The 19,065-nt window shown below is 45.9% G+C and overlaps 3 protein-coding genes across 3 annotated transcripts; 2 read left to right on the top strand and 1 right to left on the bottom strand.

Moving 5' to 3' along the window:
• Positions 1-5,487: 5,487 nt before the first annotated feature.
• BDBG_03293 (transcriptional regulator Medusa) lies at positions 5,488-12,964 on the top strand. Its single transcript, XM_002626083.2, has 6 exons — positions 5,488-7,082; positions 7,407-7,500; positions 7,578-8,147; positions 8,344-8,509; positions 8,770-10,280; positions 10,384-12,964. Exons 3-6 carry the CDS (start codon positions 8,097-8,099, stop codon positions 10,900-10,902), a joined length of 2,247 nt encoding a protein of 748 aa, XP_002626129.1. The 5' UTR covers positions 5,488-7,082; positions 7,407-7,500; positions 7,578-8,096; the 3' UTR covers positions 10,903-12,964.
• Positions 12,965-13,042: 78 nt separating this feature from the next.
• Positions 13,043-18,669, top strand: BDBG_03294 (tryptophan synthase). The gene is made up of 5 exons (XM_002626084.2): positions 13,043-13,454; positions 13,534-13,977; positions 14,516-14,819; positions 15,007-17,232; positions 17,338-18,669. The coding sequence occupies exons 2-4, from the start codon at positions 13,842-13,844 to the stop codon at positions 16,739-16,741; spliced, it is 2,175 nt and encodes a 724-aa protein (XP_002626130.1). The 5' UTR covers positions 13,043-13,454; positions 13,534-13,841; the 3' UTR covers positions 16,742-17,232; positions 17,338-18,669.
• Positions 16,953-18,736, bottom strand: BDBG_03295 (NAD-binding Rossmann fold oxidoreductase). Its single transcript, XM_002626085.2, has 3 exons — positions 18,564-18,736; positions 18,387-18,496; positions 16,953-18,305 (listed from the first exon to the last, which is right to left on the bottom strand). The coding sequence occupies exons 2-3, from the start codon at positions 18,430-18,432 to the stop codon at positions 17,314-17,316; spliced, it is 1,038 nt and encodes a 345-aa protein (XP_002626131.1). The 5' UTR covers positions 18,433-18,496; positions 18,564-18,736; the 3' UTR covers positions 16,953-17,313.
• Between the last annotated feature and the right edge of the window lie 329 nt (positions 18,737-19,065).

Below are 19,065 nucleotides of genomic sequence, written 5' to 3' on the forward strand. Positions count from 1 at the left end.
ACAGTACATGTACGTACATAGCCCTTCAGCTCTTCTCCGTGTTTACTGTACAGTAGCCCCCTATAAGAATAATTCTACAATGTCATGCAGAGAATACACAGTACGGAGTAGATATGGGGCATTGGACAGGGGGCATTGGCGTTGGCTTCTTTCCAGAAAGCACTTGCATGAAGGTTCCCCACCAAACTATCAAATTCCAACTAGTTACTCCTACATACAAACCCAGGCTAGTTAGCGGGACAAAGCCAGCTAAAGGATGATGGCAAAGACGGCCGGGGGGAAAGGAGGAGGAGGACAAGTCAAAGAGAAGAAAAGAACATGGAAACCAGCATCCCGTCGATTTCCGTCTATTGTGGAGAAGAAGTTCTAGCCGCATGAAAAATAAAAATAAAAATAAAAATAAAAAATAAAAAATATTAGGAAGCCATGGCTGGGGAAGATAACACAGCAGCCATTGCCTGAAGAAATTCTTCCGATGTACAGAGGTAGTGATAGTCGTTGATATCATACCTATATCATATATTCTTTTACCCGTCAGCGCCTTCACACCAGCAATCAAAAAATTAGTCTTCCAGAGCAATTCCTGTTCTGCACCCCTCCCTGCGGGCTAGCCAGAGTATCTAGGTAAGGGCATACATAACATACTTTACACAAACCCAAACCCATAAGTTAACTCAACGACGTATCCCACGAGTTCGGATAGTGGCCCCGGAAAACAGTTAGATTTATGCACCTTTTCTGTGGTCTCTGGTTGGTTGGAGGCTTGAGCGCCGCGGGGGAAAAAAAAAAATAAATAAATAAAAAAAGGAAAGAAAAGAAAAGAAAAGCAAAATAATAAAAAAGAAAAGGGCTAATTAAACTTTGTCTATATTTAGAAACTAGCTAATCCAAAAAAGCCAAAACCAACACACACAAAACAAGCTTTCCACCAGCCGAAGCTTTTTCCCTCGGGTTGGGGTTGGTTGATAAAGGGGTGATTGGGAGATGCTTTCATGTCCACCAGGTTCTCATTATTATTATTAATTATTCTTCCAGCGTACTCCGTAGAGTTGGTTGGTGGCTGCGAACGTGATATGTCGGCCACTTCTTGGTCAGACGGGTCATACATAGATAGTTCTATTATTTATCATTATCAACTACTTAGGAAGCAAGCTCTGCGTCCAGCAGTAACTCGTAAGTTAACAGCCACGGCGTGAGGATGTTGTTTCCTCTTGTTTTTATTTAAATTTTTTTTTTGAAAGTGGATATAATCCCCTTGGATTTGGTATGGTATGGTAATACAGAGCAAGAGAATTTTTTTTTTTTTTTTTTTTTAAATTGAGCCGTTCCATTGTTGAATTCGTTGAGATGGAGATAAAAGTCAAAATATCCATGAGTTGTCATCTTGATGATGGATAATGTATGTATACAGCCATTGGCTTGCTTTGTTCATTCATTCCATGGACGCCCCCTCTGATCAAGAGGGGGGAATTTGATGGAGTAGATAGGTAGATAAAACAGACTGACTCTTCAACTCAACTCTTTTCTGGATTGACTAGGTAGATGTGCATATATTTTGCAGATTGAGGGAGGAGGAGAGAGGAATAACTCCCCTCCTCGTCTGATGGTTGTTGGTTATCCTATCAAAATTTTCGCCATCTGTTTTCTTTTCTTCTTCTTGCTTCTACATTTGAGCCACCAGCCGGCCAGGCAAACTTTGTTGCCGTCGCCAATAATGTCAATGTCAATGCCATTCAAAGTTCTGTAAAACCCTCTCTTTCCCTCGGTTTCCAATAAATATCTCGCATCGTATTCTCATTCTCATTTCTCATTATCATTATCATTAGTTATCCAGATTCTCGGTTCCAACCGGATTCCTCTCTCTCCAACGCCGAAGAATGTCCACTACTCCTCAAAAAGCTAGCAGTTAACCTTTTTGTTGCGAAGATAGTAGGATAGTTGTTAAAGAGCACCGAGGTACAGAATTCTACTTCCCGTTAAAGAGTACAGTTATTAGTGAGTTTCATCATCGTGAGAAAAGGAACCATCCGCGCCCTCCCCCCGGGGCACGCTCGCCCCCTAAGTTCTACTAACTGACTCGCGAAGACAAAAGCTCGCGCGTCTGGACCTATTATTGGCTCACGGTCCATGGATCGATGTTGTCGATCTTGAGGAATATTCTTCTTGCCTTCGCTCGCTTCCCCCCACCGCATCCGTGGTTTGGTTGCGTCTCAACCACCACGCTTATGATCACCACAATGTACTTTGTATCTTTTGTATGAGCTCACCATATAAAAGATACCTTATGAAACGAATTAATATCTTGAACACAAGATCTGATATGAGTAAGATATTATTGAGCAGAGGTTAATAGTAGTTATCAAAGAAGTTACATTTTACTACTAACTTGAAAATCACTAGTAAATTTGCTACTAAATTATGGCTATTATAAAATAATTTATTTCTTTTTGAAATTTTTTTTTTTAGAATAATATATTCTTTGTAGCTATTAGAAAATACTTAATATCTTTAAAATATTCTACTCATTCCTGATGATGTGTTGAAGATGTATGTATTGACAGGTACCTTTTTATGAGATACCCATACAAAAGGTAGGTAACCTACCTATTTTGAACAAGCGATCCCCTATTCACTATTTGCCGATGAAGGTGGGGGGGGATCTAACATCCAAAGAGGAGAGAGATCTTCTTCATTCTTCCCTCTAGAGTCTCTACTGTGTCGTGTGTGCATTGTATGTTAAAAATCAATAAAAATAAATGATATCTTAGGAAAAGAAAGTTTGTTTTGCATACGCTACCCTGTAGCTCGCACGTCGCCTTGTGCTATGTATGTATGCGACTGGCCAGTTGCATGTTCAAATTGTGGCCTGGTTGTGACATTCCTCTCGAGGGGTTCTCTGTTCCCCGATCTGATCTGATACTCGTCAACAAAATTTTGAAAATAAAAATAAAAAAAATTAACAAATAAACCCCCCCAGATTGTATCATGATAGTTTTTCTCCCCGACCAACCGACCGGCCAACCAACCAGTAGGTAGACTTAGTAGTACGGAGTAGTAGTGACCAAGTTCAACCCAGCTCAGATCATGATCCCATCGCCTGACTGATTGGATCAGCCAGGGGGACCAAGCCCGGCCGCCCATGCATTCCGTTTTATTCTTAGCGGTTTTTCTGGCTCCTGTTGTTCCACAGCATGAGGTTTTGACAGTCTATAAATAGAAACCCAAAAAAACCTCTCAATGGTTGGTGGAAAAAGGCGCGCTGGAACTTCTCGTATTTTACGCCGTATTATTCTGTGGGAAAAAGTTTCGAGCCTGTTGTTCCATGGGCTGATTGGTTCGGTTGGAGGTTGCGCCCGTTCGAGTTTAACGAAAAAATGCTCTCTTTTTCCTCCTTTCCCTTTTCCGGGATGGGATATGGGGAATGGGGTTTTGTATCCAAATTGTTTTTTCTTGGTGTCATTCAAAGGTAAAGAAAGGGGGGTTGGTTGGGTAGTTGTTGGAAACACCGAAAATGAAACATCATTCACACCATTTTAAACGCCTAACTAGTTACTGCAAAATTCCTTCTAGCGACTTTTTTTTTTTTTTTTTTCGGCACAGCCTCGCTCACCTTTGCGGGCGGTCAAGCTGTGCGAGATGTGGCAGGAGGGAGGGAATAGTATTTAGCTGGCGGCGGCGGGGATCGGTACGGTACGGAACTAAACAGGAAAAGGTCATTGGCATATATCATTGGTTTTTGGGAAGATGGATTATTCCCTTTTCCTGAAGTTCTTCGCTGCTCGTTTGGAAGAAGAAAATGATGAAAAAGGATGGGGAAGAGTAGGTACACGATGTAATAAGTGGACGGATAAGCAAGGAAGATTCTTAACCATGCGTTCAAGAATGTTACGGTTACAAGACGGAGGTCAATGATGATGACATCTTGCAGGCTTTTTGCTTGAGTATTATTTCCCCTTCCCGCCCTTTCTTCTTCTCCTTCCCTCTCTCTCTCTCTCTCTTATCTTAGAGCAGCTTATGTATGATTGTGGCCACAGCACCATTCCGGAACTTCTTCTTCCAAGTGGGAGTGTGGTGTAGCGGCGGAAAAAAAAAAGAATGGATGACAGGCCAGGAGGAGGATGGTGATTGCAAAGAAACCCGTGGGATACAGACGGTATTGACGTGGTATCTGTATGTATGAATGTACCGCCAAAACGTATAGATTACACCGGATGGACTTGGCGTTAACGCCACTCGTGTGGAGAGGAGACGGAAGTTTATTAGTGGACGACGGACTGCGCAAAATACGATATCATGATCAGAGATCTCATCGTGGGTACGGTATTTCCCCGTGAACTGGTTTTCTGGTTTTGACTTCACTCTGAAAGGGCTCCTTTGTGTGCAAAGTGAATAATAGTAATAATGTTAAGGGTGTATTCGCTGCATTTTATTATTATTGTTTGCAGTTCGAGAACCCATCCGAATACGTGCGTGATGTGTCTGATGAATTCAGTGATTTTTGCCGGACAGGTCAGAGCCATCGGGCACGGTGCTTTTTCCAATATGCCCCAGATAGGAGGCCAGATAGGAGAAGCCCTTTCAACAGGCCTATGATCCCATCAGATAGTTAATAATAGACCAATAATGCGTATGAAGGATGGAAAAGAGCATGTGTGTAGTAGTTTGAGCAATTTTTCAATACTTATGCTTATCATTATTATCAAACTGTATATTTTGTGTTGTGCATACCATACCGAGGAAGAAGGCAGTTTTAACCGTAACGACCCTAGAGTTTAACTGGGATGGCGCCTGAGCACTGCCTAGCCATTAGTTAAAGCGGCGCCTGAGCAACCCCGCTAGTCCATTCCCCGCCTGCAAACCCCTAGCGAGCTACAAAGATAAACCCCCTCCCTAACTTTGATAGAAGACGCCCACCCCGGATCGGAGTGCTCGGCCCAACTAATGATTAATATTGTAAGCTGCATTCGGATAAGTTAGTTTAACTCGACTAAGCTCATTCAGTCATAAGTTATCACCAGGCTGCCCTTCCCAAGGTCTGGTTAAAACTCAATAATAATACAATACTATGCACTACTTGCCGGGACCGACCCTTGTCCTCGAACTGCTCGCTTGGTTTGGGGGGGGGGGGGGGGGGTTCCCCAACCGGGGAAAAAAACAACTGGGATTTCCGGGAAAGGGCCCGCTGCCCAGGGCCCACTCCGGAAAAGGGCCCGCTGCCCAGTGCCCACTCAGCGCCAGTCCGGCTTTAGCGTGAGTGAGTGAGTTGAGTGAGTGATGAGTGTGTACAGCGTATGTAAGTGTGTTGTAGGGGTTTCTTACCCGTGGTGTAGTGGGGGGGGCCCTGGGCGGCGGCGGCGGTGGTGGTGGTGGTGGTGGTGGTGATGGTGGTGGTTGATGGTGATGGTGGTGATGATGATGATGATGATGATGATGAATGCCATGGTATGGTATGGTATGTGGTATGTATGGGTCACAGGTTGGTTGCCATCCCATCCCCTCCCCTCCCCCCCCCCCACTGGGCCACCACTGGCTGGGCCACTGCCACCACTGCCACCACTGATATGGCCATTATTCCCCCACCAACCAACCATCCGTTCTCGTCCGTCTCTCCCTCCAAACTGGCCGGCTTTTTTTAGCCCTTGCGCCGTCCGCCGCTGGTCTGCTTCTGCCGCTTGCTTCTGTTTCTTACTTCTTTCTTTTTCTTCTTCTTATTCTTATTCTTCTTCTTCTTCTTCTTCTACTTTTTACCTCTCTCCTCTCTCTCCTCTCTCTCCTCTTCTTAGCTCTGGTTCTCCTCCTCTGGTCCTTATCTTCCCCTTCCCTCCCCTCTTGTTCCACCCACCATCTAAATGACGACGTGAATTTTATAATAATTATTTTTTCCTTTCCTGTTTTCATTTTCGTTGCACACCCAACGCTCGCTCTGGGTTCAACGGAATTACGCTCGCTACCTTTTCTTGTGTCCTCATTGTTCCTTTTACTTTGTTCGAAATTAATTTTTTTAAAAAAAGAGTGAGAAAAGAAGTTGGAAGACGAAGAGGAAAAAAAAGAGGAAACTCGACCTTATTAAAACGAACTGGATACAACAACTACGACTACATAGCACGACAAAATCAACATCAACCGCAACCGCAACGACAATAACAACAACCCCTCACTGCTCAAGTTTCTTTCGTTCGGACTCGATCGGCTTCGCCTGTCTGACTGCCATCTTGGAGTGTCGTTGGACAACATATCTCTCGCTCTGTGTGCCCGCTGTATCACTGAACGTCGTGTGCGAAAACGCCCCCCCCCCCCCCGGCGGCGGAAGCAATACGGGCCATACCGTCAAACCACTTCTTGCGCCTAGATTATTTACCGGAAGCTGAGGGCAAGAAGGAAGAAGTTAGTGCTGAGACGACCAAAGCAGAAGCAGAAGCAGAAGCGAAAAGAAAAAAAGAAGATCAACAGAGCCCTATCTGACAGCTGCATACGACACCGGAATCTCTAACAGCGCCAAAGCAACAGTTCTTGTCCGTCATCGACTTCCGTCTCACCAAGCCATCAGCTCCTCCTTAGGTTCTATTGGCTCTCATTATCCAGTTCCCTCTTCTTAAGGCTATCATAGAAACTTGCCGTGTCGGTCGTTTGCCTGTGGACTCTAACGGGAAGCAGGAGACGCAATTATCCCCCCCTCCCCACCTCATCCGACGCCAAAGAAGAGAAATTAAATTTAACTATTCTACCCGCCTGGATTCTCTCTCATAGAGGAATAATCGATCGTTCTCCGCCAATCATCCATCAAAAATCTATTACAACCAGGAAAACCTCCCTCTCCCGCGTCGGTTCTGCATCGTTTTCTTCGGCAAGGTCATTCTATCCGTTTTATATATACGCCATTCAAAACTATTGACAATCTCAATCCCCGTACCAAAATCAACTTGCGGTCACATGATACCAGTATTTTAAACGCTGCAGTTTAGTGATATTATTATTATCTCCATCAGTCTCCTCCGGCATATACTGGACGACTAGTTTGCTACTGTCTTGGAAAGAAGGAAGAGCAGGGATCCCTGCTCCCTTTGTTTGTGAATTCTGTTGAGGTTAGTAGTGGTCATATTTTTGGTTTGATGTCTTGATGATTTTATGTGACTATTATGTTTTATTGTTTTTTTTATTTTAATATGAATGGCTCCAGGCGAGCGCTTACGCACTGGTTCCCGCCTGGTGTCATTATCCGCCTAATCTTATGGTTCTTTCTCCGCCTGTCCTTTTGTTTATTCTTTTTTGTGTTCAATTATTTCATTACCATTATCGGTTTACCGTGCAAAGTCATTTCCAGTACCCACGGTTCCACTCCAATGTGTTTGACGGATTTATTTTTTTGTTCCTAAAGAGCTAATTTTTTTTCATTTCCGTGATTCTAGCACCTATATCACCGCCAATTTTGCCGTCTCTTTGAAAATCTGAAAGATTTTACCCTTGTAGCGGCACCGTTTTTATTCGTTCTTTAGTCACTCGGTGAGATTCTTTCTGGCAGGTGCAATAGGGCCGGCGCTTCTGTTTGGGAATGAGTCCCATGCTAATGAATGAAGTAGTTCATCGCGCCAATTGTTCTCTTTCTCAACTATCGTTCAGCTTGCTTCAGCTTCCCGAAACTCGAACCAGCTAAGAGTGTTAAGAAACAGTCGGTAGTCTCCACGGACGGCTACGTTGTTAGCTCAAATCTACCGGACCACCTTATACCAAACGTACCAAAAAGACCATCAATATTCGTTCTGTCTCATCACTCTAGCTCGCCCATTGTCCACATCTCTTGCACTTAAATATCTGAGGAATACAAATTTACAAATTCCTCAAGGTTCTTTCGCTAAAGTTCGTGAGCCTGTGGCAAGCACTGGGCTGCGTCTCACATTTTAGAACCCACGGTTCTATATGCTGACTCGGAGTCTTTGTTTTACTTATTTTTTTGAGGTTGACTAGCACTCCTCATCTCGTCGCTCGTTTTTTGTCTCGGAGAACCGCCTGAGGATCTCCACCATTATTTCTTTTACCGTCCTTTTTTGAGATTTTTGAATCTCGTCCACTCGCTTATTTAAACAGTTTTCCCGCGTTGCATGTATTGCAACACCGTCACCCTGGCGTTCCCAAAGAGTCACTCTGCTCAAGTAAGTCTATGTCTCCCATGTTCTTCGTTTTCCATCTGTGTTTGATTCTTCTTCTATCGTACATTTTACCCACGCATATTCGTCATTCGCTCCGCGCGCGTACCTGCTCCAACGGAACATCTGACACCCGTTCTCACACTCGTTTCCCTCTTGTGTTACCATTTGCTAACTTTTCTCTGTTTCCGCCCATGATTAGCTGGATCTGGATTTCCAGACTCCATTGATCCTAGACGAATCTTTCGACTTTTCCGATCCTGAGGAATCGAGATTCGCTGGAGCCTTTTCAGACGGGCTTCTAGCCAAGTCTGGGGGATTATTTTCCATGTCAGCTTACGAGAAATCACCACAAGCCGATTTCCTTGGTGAGTGCAATGATGTTTTTATGTTACCCCCCGTTTTCATCCTTAGGTGGCCTATGTATGGTCCATCCCCTTGCCAAGACAGATTTTGGCTATGGAAATCATTTTTGCACGGAAAAGAAGACAAAAAACATGAATTTTTATTTCGGCTATGTACCAATCACACTGCGGTATTTTCAGATTAGGAAAAAGGGGGTCACACATGGTATGGATTTATTTTAAACTGACGGCTGTATTGTTTTTTTTTTTTTTCGGTTTGCCAGATTATGATGCCACGCGGGCACTCCATGACACGGCTGGATTCTCCGCTTATGCTCAGCCACCCTACGTAACACATCTGTTTCCCTCCGCCCTGGAAAGCCACACCATCCCGGACGACGATAGTGTACATTACGTGACCAATGAAGGATACTCCGGATCTCATTCCTTTGACTTGCCCCGCTCTCCTGTTTTGGACTTGGGTTCCCGTCAGCTGCCGGAAGTCGCATCGTACACTCCACTTACTGGCCATGAAGGATCAAAGCTCTCTGTCTATCTCCAGTGCCCGTACGACTTCCTCTCACCTGCTGCTCCGACTTCTGTCTCGTTTCTCTTTGGGTCGGAACGGTGCGAATGTGTCGTTACTTCATTAGGCTTCCTTAAATCCAACTTTCAGTATGTGTTGTCTGTTGACGTGCCGCCCTTTGCAGCTACAGGTTGTCCTTCACTCACAGTCCCTCTACAAATGATTATGGAAGAGAGCGAGGGCCAAGGCGCCCAAGCCGTCCATGTTGGTGTTTTTACTTACGACCATAATCCTCAGTCTGCGGTCTCCCCTGCCGGGACATCGCGGAAGAGACGACTCTCTGACGCCTCAGACGAAACATCAAGATCTGCCCGATCAGCGCCCGTGAAGCAGCTGCGGATTAAGGAGCCTACAAATACATTCACATACAGCGAAAGCCTCTCGGGATCCCCATATTCTCCTTATCTTCCAACTCCAACGACAGCAAATGTCTATCCAGCTCAATACCATCCAGTGTCTCCTCGGCCATCTCTGCTACAATACCCTGGAACTACAGGTACATCGCAGCCCATGATCAAAGCTCCGTCTCCTCTAGCATCATCATGGAGCCCTTCGTTCGCTACGGTCAATATATCTGCTCGCAGCCCTGGGCTGTCCATGACCCCTAATTCTCATTCCTCTTCGATGCCGTCTCCTGTCAAAACTATGAATCCGATTCTCATTCGGACCTCTACCATTCAGCATTTGGCAGGCGCAGGCCCAAATCAAGCATTCAACCCCTACGCCATGTATCCTTCCAAAGCTGTTCTGAAGATCGACGGCGATCTGGATTCCATGACAGAGAATTGGTCGCCAGAAGAGCGCACCTCCAAGAGAAGATTGGTTCATTTCACTAGACGCCAGAGTGGTAGCATTATCCATGCTGATTTCAAGGCGGTCGCACCGGCCGATCGCGCCCCTAATAGCATCTGCATTAGCTGCATCTATTGGGATGGCAAGAATGAGTGCTATGTGACCAGCGTAGACACCATCTACCTTCTTGAATCGCTTGTTGGAGTCAGATTCACAGTTGAGGAGAAGAATCGCATTCGGAGGAACCTGGAAGGTTTCCGTCCCTTGACAGTTTCCAAAGCGAAACCGGACAGCGAAGACTTTTTCAAAGTCATCATGGGCTTTCCGAATCCGAAACCGCGCAATATCGAAAAGGATGTAAAAGTTTTCCCCTGGAGGATCCTTTCTCATGCTCTCAAGAAGATTATTGGGAAATACGTACGTATTATTTTTCTCTATTTTTCCCCCAACCTTTATTCTTCTCTCCATATCCCAAAACGAGAACTTTGTGAACATGCGAAAGCTGACCTTTATATGACAGTCCGCAAGCTACTCGTCTACTGCGGGTGCTCTTACGGCGCCCATTAGCTCAAATTATGTTGGCACCAGCAGCGCATCAGATGGCAGCGCAGATCTTCATGCCACATCTCCACGATCAATTTCCGAAACGGGTGCCTCCAATACATATGCTACCAACGTGTCCGCCAGCGGCATATCTCCCCATTTCCACGCACCAAAAGCGGTTCTGGATACTTCTCCAGTTCCTGGTGCAGTTGACCTTCGATTAATGGTAACCAACAACAGCCGCCATTATTCGAACCTACCGGCTCCGTACCCTTACCAGAATATAAACCACCACCAGCAGCCTCAGGCGGCCCCTACTGCACCTGGTAATCGTGGTCCGTGGGACTTTGGCGCATTCGTCAACTCCAGTCCAGGTACTACTGCTGCTCCCAACCATTCGCTCAGTTATGCGCGCCAGAGCCACCTTGGCCATGTTAGCCAGGATTATGCGGCCCCGCCAGTATATTCGCTGGGCCATCCAACCACCGGACCATAGAGGTTCTGAGAAGAACTCTGTGGTGGCTACTAGCCAATCGGGATCCTGCAATTGCCCTGCTACAGTTGGGTTGAAACCTCAGATCCTCACTTGGCAAATGCTTGGTCACTACCTGGATTCTCTTGGCTATGTTTTGAGTGACTTGTTCTCCGGGACATACATGGGTTCAGTCATGCAACACAGTTTACCAATGCTTTTTTTTTATGCCACCGATCATTTTGCATGGGCCACGCTCAATGCCCTTGTCATTTGTTCGAACAGAACTCTTGTTGCGTCGTAATGCGTTATGATGTGCTCATCCTTGCACTTTTCTCTCCTCTCACAACATCCTGCTCGATTCGCTCCTGATCTTCCTATCCTCCTTACACAACATGAACACGACAGAAAACTTCGATACATCTCTCTAGGGAACCGACATTTTCCCTCTCAACTACCTACCTACGCACGAACCCGTCACACTCCTCTTTTTCCGCCTTGTTCCAAGTATTTCGATTTTATTTTCCTAATTCATTGCATAGCCAGCCCATGGGTAAAACGGATTTGATTTTTTTTTCGCCTCAATTTTGTTTTTCTTTTCGAACTTCTCGGCGTCCCCATCCAATCAGCCACTCCTTTAAACCATCCGATGCATAGCGACATTTGTTTTTGATCTTTTTTCATCTTCAACGATTTTCCTTTCTCGTCACTCCTTTAACGAACCCCATTTTAGAACAACACGAGCGCGGCGTTTTTTGTGTGTGCGTTGTTTCATTCAAGCTTTCGGCTTATCCCTTCATTTGTCCCTTTTTGTATACGTTTTGTCACATCTTGCTTCCCAGCGAAAGTTGACTAGGCGTATATAAGGGGAGAGGGGATTGGGAAACAGAAGGAAACTCACGGCGGCGTTATTTTTCTACATTTCATCTTTCATTTCATGTCGATCCTTTACGACGATTCCCGTACCCCGTTCTAGACATTTTTATATTTTCGACGCACGCCGAACCACACCCCCCCTTTTCAATACACAACTACTAACTACCAATACCTACCTCTCTCACGCCTCCCCCCTTCTTCTACATCCGCTACTTACCGCCTATCATACACGTCCCCCGCTCCCCACCTCCTCCCCCCCGCGGCTTGTGTCTCATCAATTCCGAATTTTAATGTCGGCTGCAACTCTCAAATCAGGCTTGTTTTTGCTGCGGGTGATTTTTTTTATATACTTGCCTCGCTCCGCCAAACAGGGCCAGCCAGACATACCCACCCACACCTTCGATCGGTTGCTATACTTGCTTGTTCTTTTCTTTCCCCCTCTTCGCGTGCACAGCACTCAGGGTACGGGAATCCCCTTCGAGCATTTTTTTATTTTATTTTTATTTTATTTTTTCTGGTCTATCCTTTCATATACAATAAGCATGCATCACAGGTCACACTCCTTTGAAACCTAGCGCTAGGGCCATATTTTTTGACGAATATGCTTCCCTTGTTTTTTGTTATGTTTTATGCATCGGGGAGGGAATTGTTTTTTGTTGTTTTTTTGAACCTTTTGCTTGCATAAATATTGCATTGGGATTTGGATCTGGGACTCCTTTCTTGGTATTTTTAACTATTTTGTGTGTTTCTACTCTTTAAGGAATTGGGCTTGGGATATGTTATTTTTTGTTATTTTTATCTATGTTGTCTTGTTTTTGTGTTGTCTTATTTTGTTTTCTTTGTTCTCTTTATGGCTGGACAATGGGATATATGTGCAGGATGTTTTTGGTTTTTGTTTTCCTAGTTTCCTTTGATTGTTTAGTCTATCTAATTTCATATTTTCCATAATCTATGTTTTTTTTATCTCGATATCTCCTAATTCATTTTTCTTTCAGTAACTTCTTTTCACTATTTCCTTTTCACTATCAGACTAACATACAGAGTTCTAAATTGCACACGGATTATTTAATTGATCAATGAATCTAAAATGCTTCTTGTATTTATGCATCTTCGAAGATAAATACTACTCTTGCGTATTATTTCAGATATAGTGATTACTTTTTTAAAAAATAATGTAAGTTATCAAATGTTGCAACATGACATGACTGACTAGATGTGTTCATTAAAAGTTGTTTTGGAACTTTTTTTGCTTGTTGAGTAACCTTCGGATACGAAGAGACGAAGATCGCGAAGACACAACTAGTTACATTATACGACAAACAGGACTGGGTAACCAACTCTCTTAGATCTTTGTTTCCAAACGGCCGTCGCGCATTTCCTGCACGCCATCCCACACCTACATACAGAGTGCATACATTGTACCTGTACATTGTACTGTACATTGTATACTGCAGTACATACATACATACATTACAGTTCTTGCTCTATACCCGCTTAGTCATCGAGAAGGCACCAGTCAGTGCAGACTCGGGAATCAGAAACTTATGTAATCAGGCCAGAGTTGAGTCACTCCCCACTTCAACCCACCCTTTTATATTGAGAGAGACAAGAGCAAAGCTTATCTCACTCTCTATTTCGCTCTCTCTCTCTCTTCTCTCCGTGTGTGCGCCTCTCGACAGATTACACACTGCTGAACTGAGGTAAAGGAAGCCCAATTGCTCATTGTATCTCTCTTCAAATTTAAGATAGTTAACTTACCAACTTACGAGGGGGAAAAAGGAACGGGAAAAGGAAAAAGAAAAGGCAAAACGTCCTACCTAGAATAGAATTGCGCCGCAACTCCCAATACAATACCCCACAGACACCGCATGTGCATTCTTCCACTCGCTCTCTCGATTATACGCCGCTACGGATTGGAGTTGGAATTGAAATCGAATTGAATTCTTCCATTCATCCTATACCATCCTCGGATTTTCGGATTTGCTTTCGACAGCTCCATTCCATTCCACCCCGCACACAACACACACAACACACGCCCTCCCCCACACAAACTATCGCAAAGCCCGTGACATATTCGTGAGCCGGCAATGGAGAAGATAAAGCAGACATTCGCGCAATGCAAGAAGGAGAAGCGCTGTGCGCTCGTCGCCTATGTTACAGCTGGTTACCCCGAGAAGCATGACACCCCAGATGTCATGCTCGGGATGGAAGCTGGTGGGGCTGGTGAGTCAGACGCTCCTTTTTCTTTTTTCTTTTTTTCTTTTTTTTTTTCTTTTTTCTTTTTTCTTTTTCTTTTCTTGATAGCTTTTGTTCTCGTTCACCACTTGTTCTCGTTTGTTGTTTCTTATGTTGGAATTTGTGTTGTTGTTGTCGTTTCTCGACTGTTATGCGGTGGGAAATGGCACAGCAGCCGGCCTTTGAACTGCGAAGGTGGGAGGGAGAGAGGGAGAGGGAGAGGGAGGGAGGGTGATGCTGTGTATACGTGTGTTTTAATCAAGTTACTATACGATATCCGCGTCTCCCGCACTTTCGTGCAAGCTTTATAGCGCTTTCTATTTTTCCAACTATCCTCTGTATTCGCTACCTGTTCTTATTTATCGCAGTTATTCCCTATGCAAGAAATGTAGAAAGGGAGAAACGGGTGGGGCGAGTAAACGAATAGGATGAAAGAGAACAAGACAAAAAAAAAAAAAAAAAAAACATCTCGAAAAACACAAAATTACTGACTTGGTTGTGTCGCTCCTCGTTGCGAAAATATTAGATTTGATCGAGCTGGGTATGCCTTTCACAGATCCTATCGCCGACGGTCCTACCATCCAAAGAGCCAACACGCAAGCGTTGAAGAATGGTGTGACCGTTACGTCGGTGCTGGATATGGTGCGCACCGCGAGGAGCCGGGGGCTGAGGATTCCCGTATTGCTCATGGGATACTATAACCCGTTGCTCCAGTACAAGGAGGAACGAATGTTGAAGGACGCGAGGGCGGCTGGCGTAAATGGATTCATCATGGTTGATCTTCCACCTGAAGAAGCGCTACGATTCCGGGATCTGTGCCGGAGGGAGGGGTACGCACGAATATTTTATTTTCCCTCTCCTTTTTCTTTCGCTGCATTCCGTTTTTTTTTTTTTTTTTTTTTTTTTTTTTTTTTTTTCGGAATACTCGATTGGCTTTTCTCCTTGAAAGTCTAGAATCTTATCTCGACGTTATCGTTTTTGGTGATTCGTTATGTGTCATACTGACCCGGGGTGCAGGTTATCTTACGTTCCACTGATTGCACCCGCCACCTCCGATTCTCGAATGAAATTACTCTGCAAGATCGCTGATTCCTTCATTTATGTCGTTTCTCGAATGGGTGTTACAGGTGCAACTGGGAAACTAAGCGAAGGACTCCCGGAGCTCCTTGCCCGGGTCCATTCCTACTCGGGAAACATTCCCACTGCGTTAGGGTTCGGCATTAGCACAAGAGAACATTTCCTCAAGGTGCAGGAGATCTCTGAAGGCGCCGTCATCGGTAGCCAGATGATCAACGTTCTGAGTGAAGCACCTCCTGGCCAACGAGCCCAGAAGATCGAAGAATATTGCACTAGTATCACTGGCAGGAAAGTGGAACGTAACACAGAGGCCGAGCCTATGACTCGAGAAGTGGGACTTACTGAAGCTCTTGCTCACGCCCAGGAGCCAACGAACGCCCAAGTCGACAAGGTGATCGATAATGGCGAAAACGAGTCTGGAGCCGGACTAGCTGATCAGCTGGAAGCGCTCAATGTGACCGGAGATCAGGCCGCAATGCCTGCCCGTTTTGGCGAGTTTGGTGGCCAGTACGTGCCAGAGTCCCTCATGGACAGCCTGTCAGAGCTTGAAGCAGGATTCAATGAGGCTAGGAATGACCCCAAATTCTGGGAAGAGTTTCGGTCGTACTATCCATATATGAGTCGACCAAGCAGCCTGCATCTTGCAGAACGCCTGACCGAATATGCTGGTGGAGCCAACATCTACCTCAAGCGTGAAGACCTGAATCACACAGGAAGCCACAAGATCAACAACGCGCTCGGCCAAGTTTTGATAGCACGCCGCCTCGGCAAAAAGCGAATCATCGCAGAGACAGGGGCTGGCCAGCATGGCGTGGCCACAGCTACCGTCTGCGCGAAATTTGGCATGGAGTGCGTCATCTACATGGGTGCTGAAGACGTCCGTCGCCAAGCCCTGAACGTCTTCCGCATCAAACTCCTCGGAGCTAAAGTTGTCGCCGTTGAAGCGGGCTCGCGCACCCTCCGTGATGCCGTCAACGAAGCACTCCGCGCTTGGGTCGTTCATCTCGATACAACCCACTACGTCATTGGCTCTGCCATCGGACCACATCCTTTCCCCACCATCGTCCGCACTCTCCAATCCGTCATCGGTGAAGAGACCAAGGAACAAATGCTAAAGCTCACAGGCAGGCTACCCGACGCCGTCGTCGCCTGCGTGGGTGGCGGTAGCAACGCCGTCGGCATGTTCTACCCCTTCTCCAAGGACCCCACCGTCAAGCTCCTCGGCGTCGAAGCCGGCGGCGACGGCACGGACACCGCCCGCCACTCCGCGACCCTCTCGCACGGCTCCAAGGGTGTCCTGCACGGTGTGCGCACCTACATCCTGCAAAACGAAGACGGCCAGATCGCAGACACGCACTCCATCTCCGCCGGCCTCGACTACCCCGGTGTTGGACCGGAGCTTTCGTCCTGGAAGGACGATTCCCGGGCGCGCTTCATTGCTGCGACTGATGCAGAGGCGTTACAGGGTTTCCGGCTCATAACCGAGCTGGAGGGTATCATCCCTGCGCTGGAGTCGTCGCATGCGGTGTTCGGTGCGGTGGAGCTGGCGAAGACGATGGAGAAGGGGACGAATATTGTGCTTAATCTGAGTGGGCGGGGGGATAAGGATGTGCAGAGCGTGGCGGATGCTTTGCCGGAGTTGGGGCCGAAGATTGGATGGGATTTGAGGTTTTGAGAAGTGGTGAGGGTGAAGCAGGATGGTTTGTGTTGTTTCATGTTTTGATTTGACGAGGGAAAGGAAAAAGCAAAATTTTCTCTGAGTTGGTGGGGTATTTTTTTAGATAGATTATATATCTGAGAAATTTTTTGGATAAATAGACAATATCCGTATAGCTATTTGTTGCGTAGCTTTTTGCTAATCGCACAGTGCCATGTACACGTACTTGGTTATTATCTATTGCTCGAGTAAAAGAATTCCTTGGAAGTATGAAAGTGAAGCATTTGGAACTAACTCCACATCTGGGAAGGTAGTTGAGGTTTTCATTATGCCTTTAATTATGAAACAGTATCTGCAGGTACATATTCAAATTAACTAACCTTCGCAGGTATGTATCTTAACAAGAAAAACAGTGTCACTAATGTTAGAGGAAACGGGTAAAGTACAGCTGTGTTTTATTGATCTGAAAGAAACTTGTTGTTGGCAACCATTTTGAGACAGCTAGCTATGTATGGTAAACTTCTAACTATGTTGAGAGTGGAAGGCTGAGGAAGATACACTTTCATTTCATTTTCACATTCTAACTGACTCTATATCTCATGAGACTGAACAAGGCCACCACCAGCGCATACACTCTCAATCACAGCAACGTCCGCCAGAGCCTCACGGGGACTCCCAGCCCTATCCCCCTTACCAGCAGCAATTGCTTGTACAAAAGCACGGATCTCATTCACATTCCCATCCGCCGGGAAGACTTCCTCAGAAAGAACATTGCGATCCCCTCCCTCAACACGAACCGTCGTATCAACGCCTGCACACTTAACAGTCAACACACCCGCGGTGCCGATAAAGACAAAGTCCGCAATATACGTCGCGGCCGCAAAGGATATACTCAGCGTCCCCTGCGCACCCTTCGAGAACCTCAGCGCAGCATTAACGGTATCAAGGGGCCGCAGGTGCGGCGCGAACTGGGCCGTGAAGCTCTTCGTCTCGACAATCTCCTGACCGGCAACCATGCGCACCAGCGCAACGAAATGAACACCCGCATCCAGGACGAAGCCGCCCTGGTACCCGGGCTCAGCGCGCCAGGCGGTTTGAAAGTACTTGTTCTCCGGCGCCATGCTGGTCGCGACGCGCGCGTGGACATGGCGCAGCTCACCGATCGTGCCGCTAGCGACGACCTCGCTAGCCTTGAGAAACCCGGTGTCATAGCGGAACTGCTCTGCGACCGAGAACACCAGGTTGCGCGGCGCGTAGGTGGTTTCATACTCGGTGATCAGGGCGCGGCCGGTGGCTATGTCCTTTGCAATGGGCTTTTCGGCCAGGACATGTTTGCCTGCTGCGAGGCATTTGCGGACGACGGCGGGCAGGACGAGGATGGGAAGCAGGACGATGACTGCCTCGATGTCTGGGCGCTGGAGGAGTTCATCGAGCCCGTGGCCGGGCTTCTCGTCGGAATATACATCGATGGGAGTAGTGGTGTTGTTTAGGGCCTCGACTACCGAGTTTGCAGAATTCTCGGAACGAGAGTACACAGCTAGGACTTTTGCTGCGGCATTTTTGAGTATCGCGGGGACGTGGGCTGTGGAGCGGGGCCGTTGTTTAGTATTTCCATAGGTGCTTTATAGGGATAATATCACGGAGCATAAATATCTAAGCTGACCTTCCCTCGCAAAGATGCCGGCGCCCAAGAGCGCGATTCCAACCATTATTTACTGCTTCTGCTCCCAAAGGAAAGGGATTGGATGTTGAGCTTTTGAATATGGGAGTATCCTGGAAGCAGGAGGTAGATAGGTCAGCTTACTTATCTGAGCCATTCAAAGAGCCATTGGATATCAACCTGAACTATAAGCATGTAAAGGCTATTCATGGATTAGGAAGTCCGGAGCGCCCCGCATTACCGCCGAGGGCAATGTCGGATATTCCGTCGTTTAAATCGAAGAAACGCGGGCTTACTATATATATTCCCATGCCCGTACAAGGACGGGTTTTACATGAAGTAACTACTTTATATCTTGTTAGGGTTTACAGCAGAAAATTTGACCTCGCTAAGTGCGCCACTTGACCTCATTATGTAAGCTGACCTCGCAAATGTGGCCCGTGCCACCTATCTGACCTCATACAATACATTTTTTCTTGTAATTTAAAATCATTCTTTCTTTCTTAATTAGTTATTATCAATTCTATAATCAATTCTTAATTAATTGTAGAACAATTCTTCTCTTATTATAATCTTTATATATGAAAAAGACTTTACTAATTTTATTGATAATTATAATTCTTTTTTTAATACTGAAATTGTTTTTAAATCTGATAATAAAATAAGTATTTATATAATTTAT

The sequence above is a fragment of the Blastomyces gilchristii genome (assembly GCF_000003855.2).
Source record: "Blastomyces gilchristii SLH14081 genomic scaffold supercont1.5, whole genome shotgun sequence".
Taxonomy (NCBI): domain Eukaryota; kingdom Fungi; phylum Ascomycota; class Eurotiomycetes; order Onygenales; family Ajellomycetaceae; genus Blastomyces; species Blastomyces gilchristii.

Coding starts and splice junctions, on each gene's coding strand:
- BDBG_03294 (XM_002626084.2), top strand. CDS start 13,842: ATGGAGAAGATAAAGCAGACATTCGCGCAATGCAAGAAGGAGAAGCGC. Junction 13,978..14,515: donor GATGGAAGCTGGTGGGGCTG/GTGAGTCAGACG, acceptor CGAAAATATTAG/ATTTGATCGAGCTGGGTATG. Junction 14,820..15,006: donor GATCTGTGCCGGAGGGAGGG/GTACGCACGAAT, acceptor CCCGGGGTGCAG/GTTATCTTACGTTCCACTGA.
- BDBG_03295 (XM_002626085.2), bottom strand. CDS start 18,432: ATGGTTGGAATCGCGCTCTTGGGCGCCGGCATCTTTGCGAGGGAAG. Junction 18,306..18,386: donor CGGCATCTTTGCGAGGGAAG/GTCAGCTTAGAT, acceptor CCCGCTCCACAG/CCCACGTCCCCGCGATACTC.
- BDBG_03293 (XM_002626083.2), top strand. CDS start 8,097: ATGTATTGCAACACCGTCACCCTGGCGTTCCCAAAGAGTCACTCTGCT. Junction 8,148..8,343: donor CAAAGAGTCACTCTGCTCAA/GTAAGTCTATGT, acceptor GCCCATGATTAG/CTGGATCTGGATTTCCAGAC. Junction 10,281..10,383: donor AGAAGATTATTGGGAAATAC/GTACGTATTATT, acceptor TTTATATGACAG/TCCGCAAGCTACTCGTCTAC.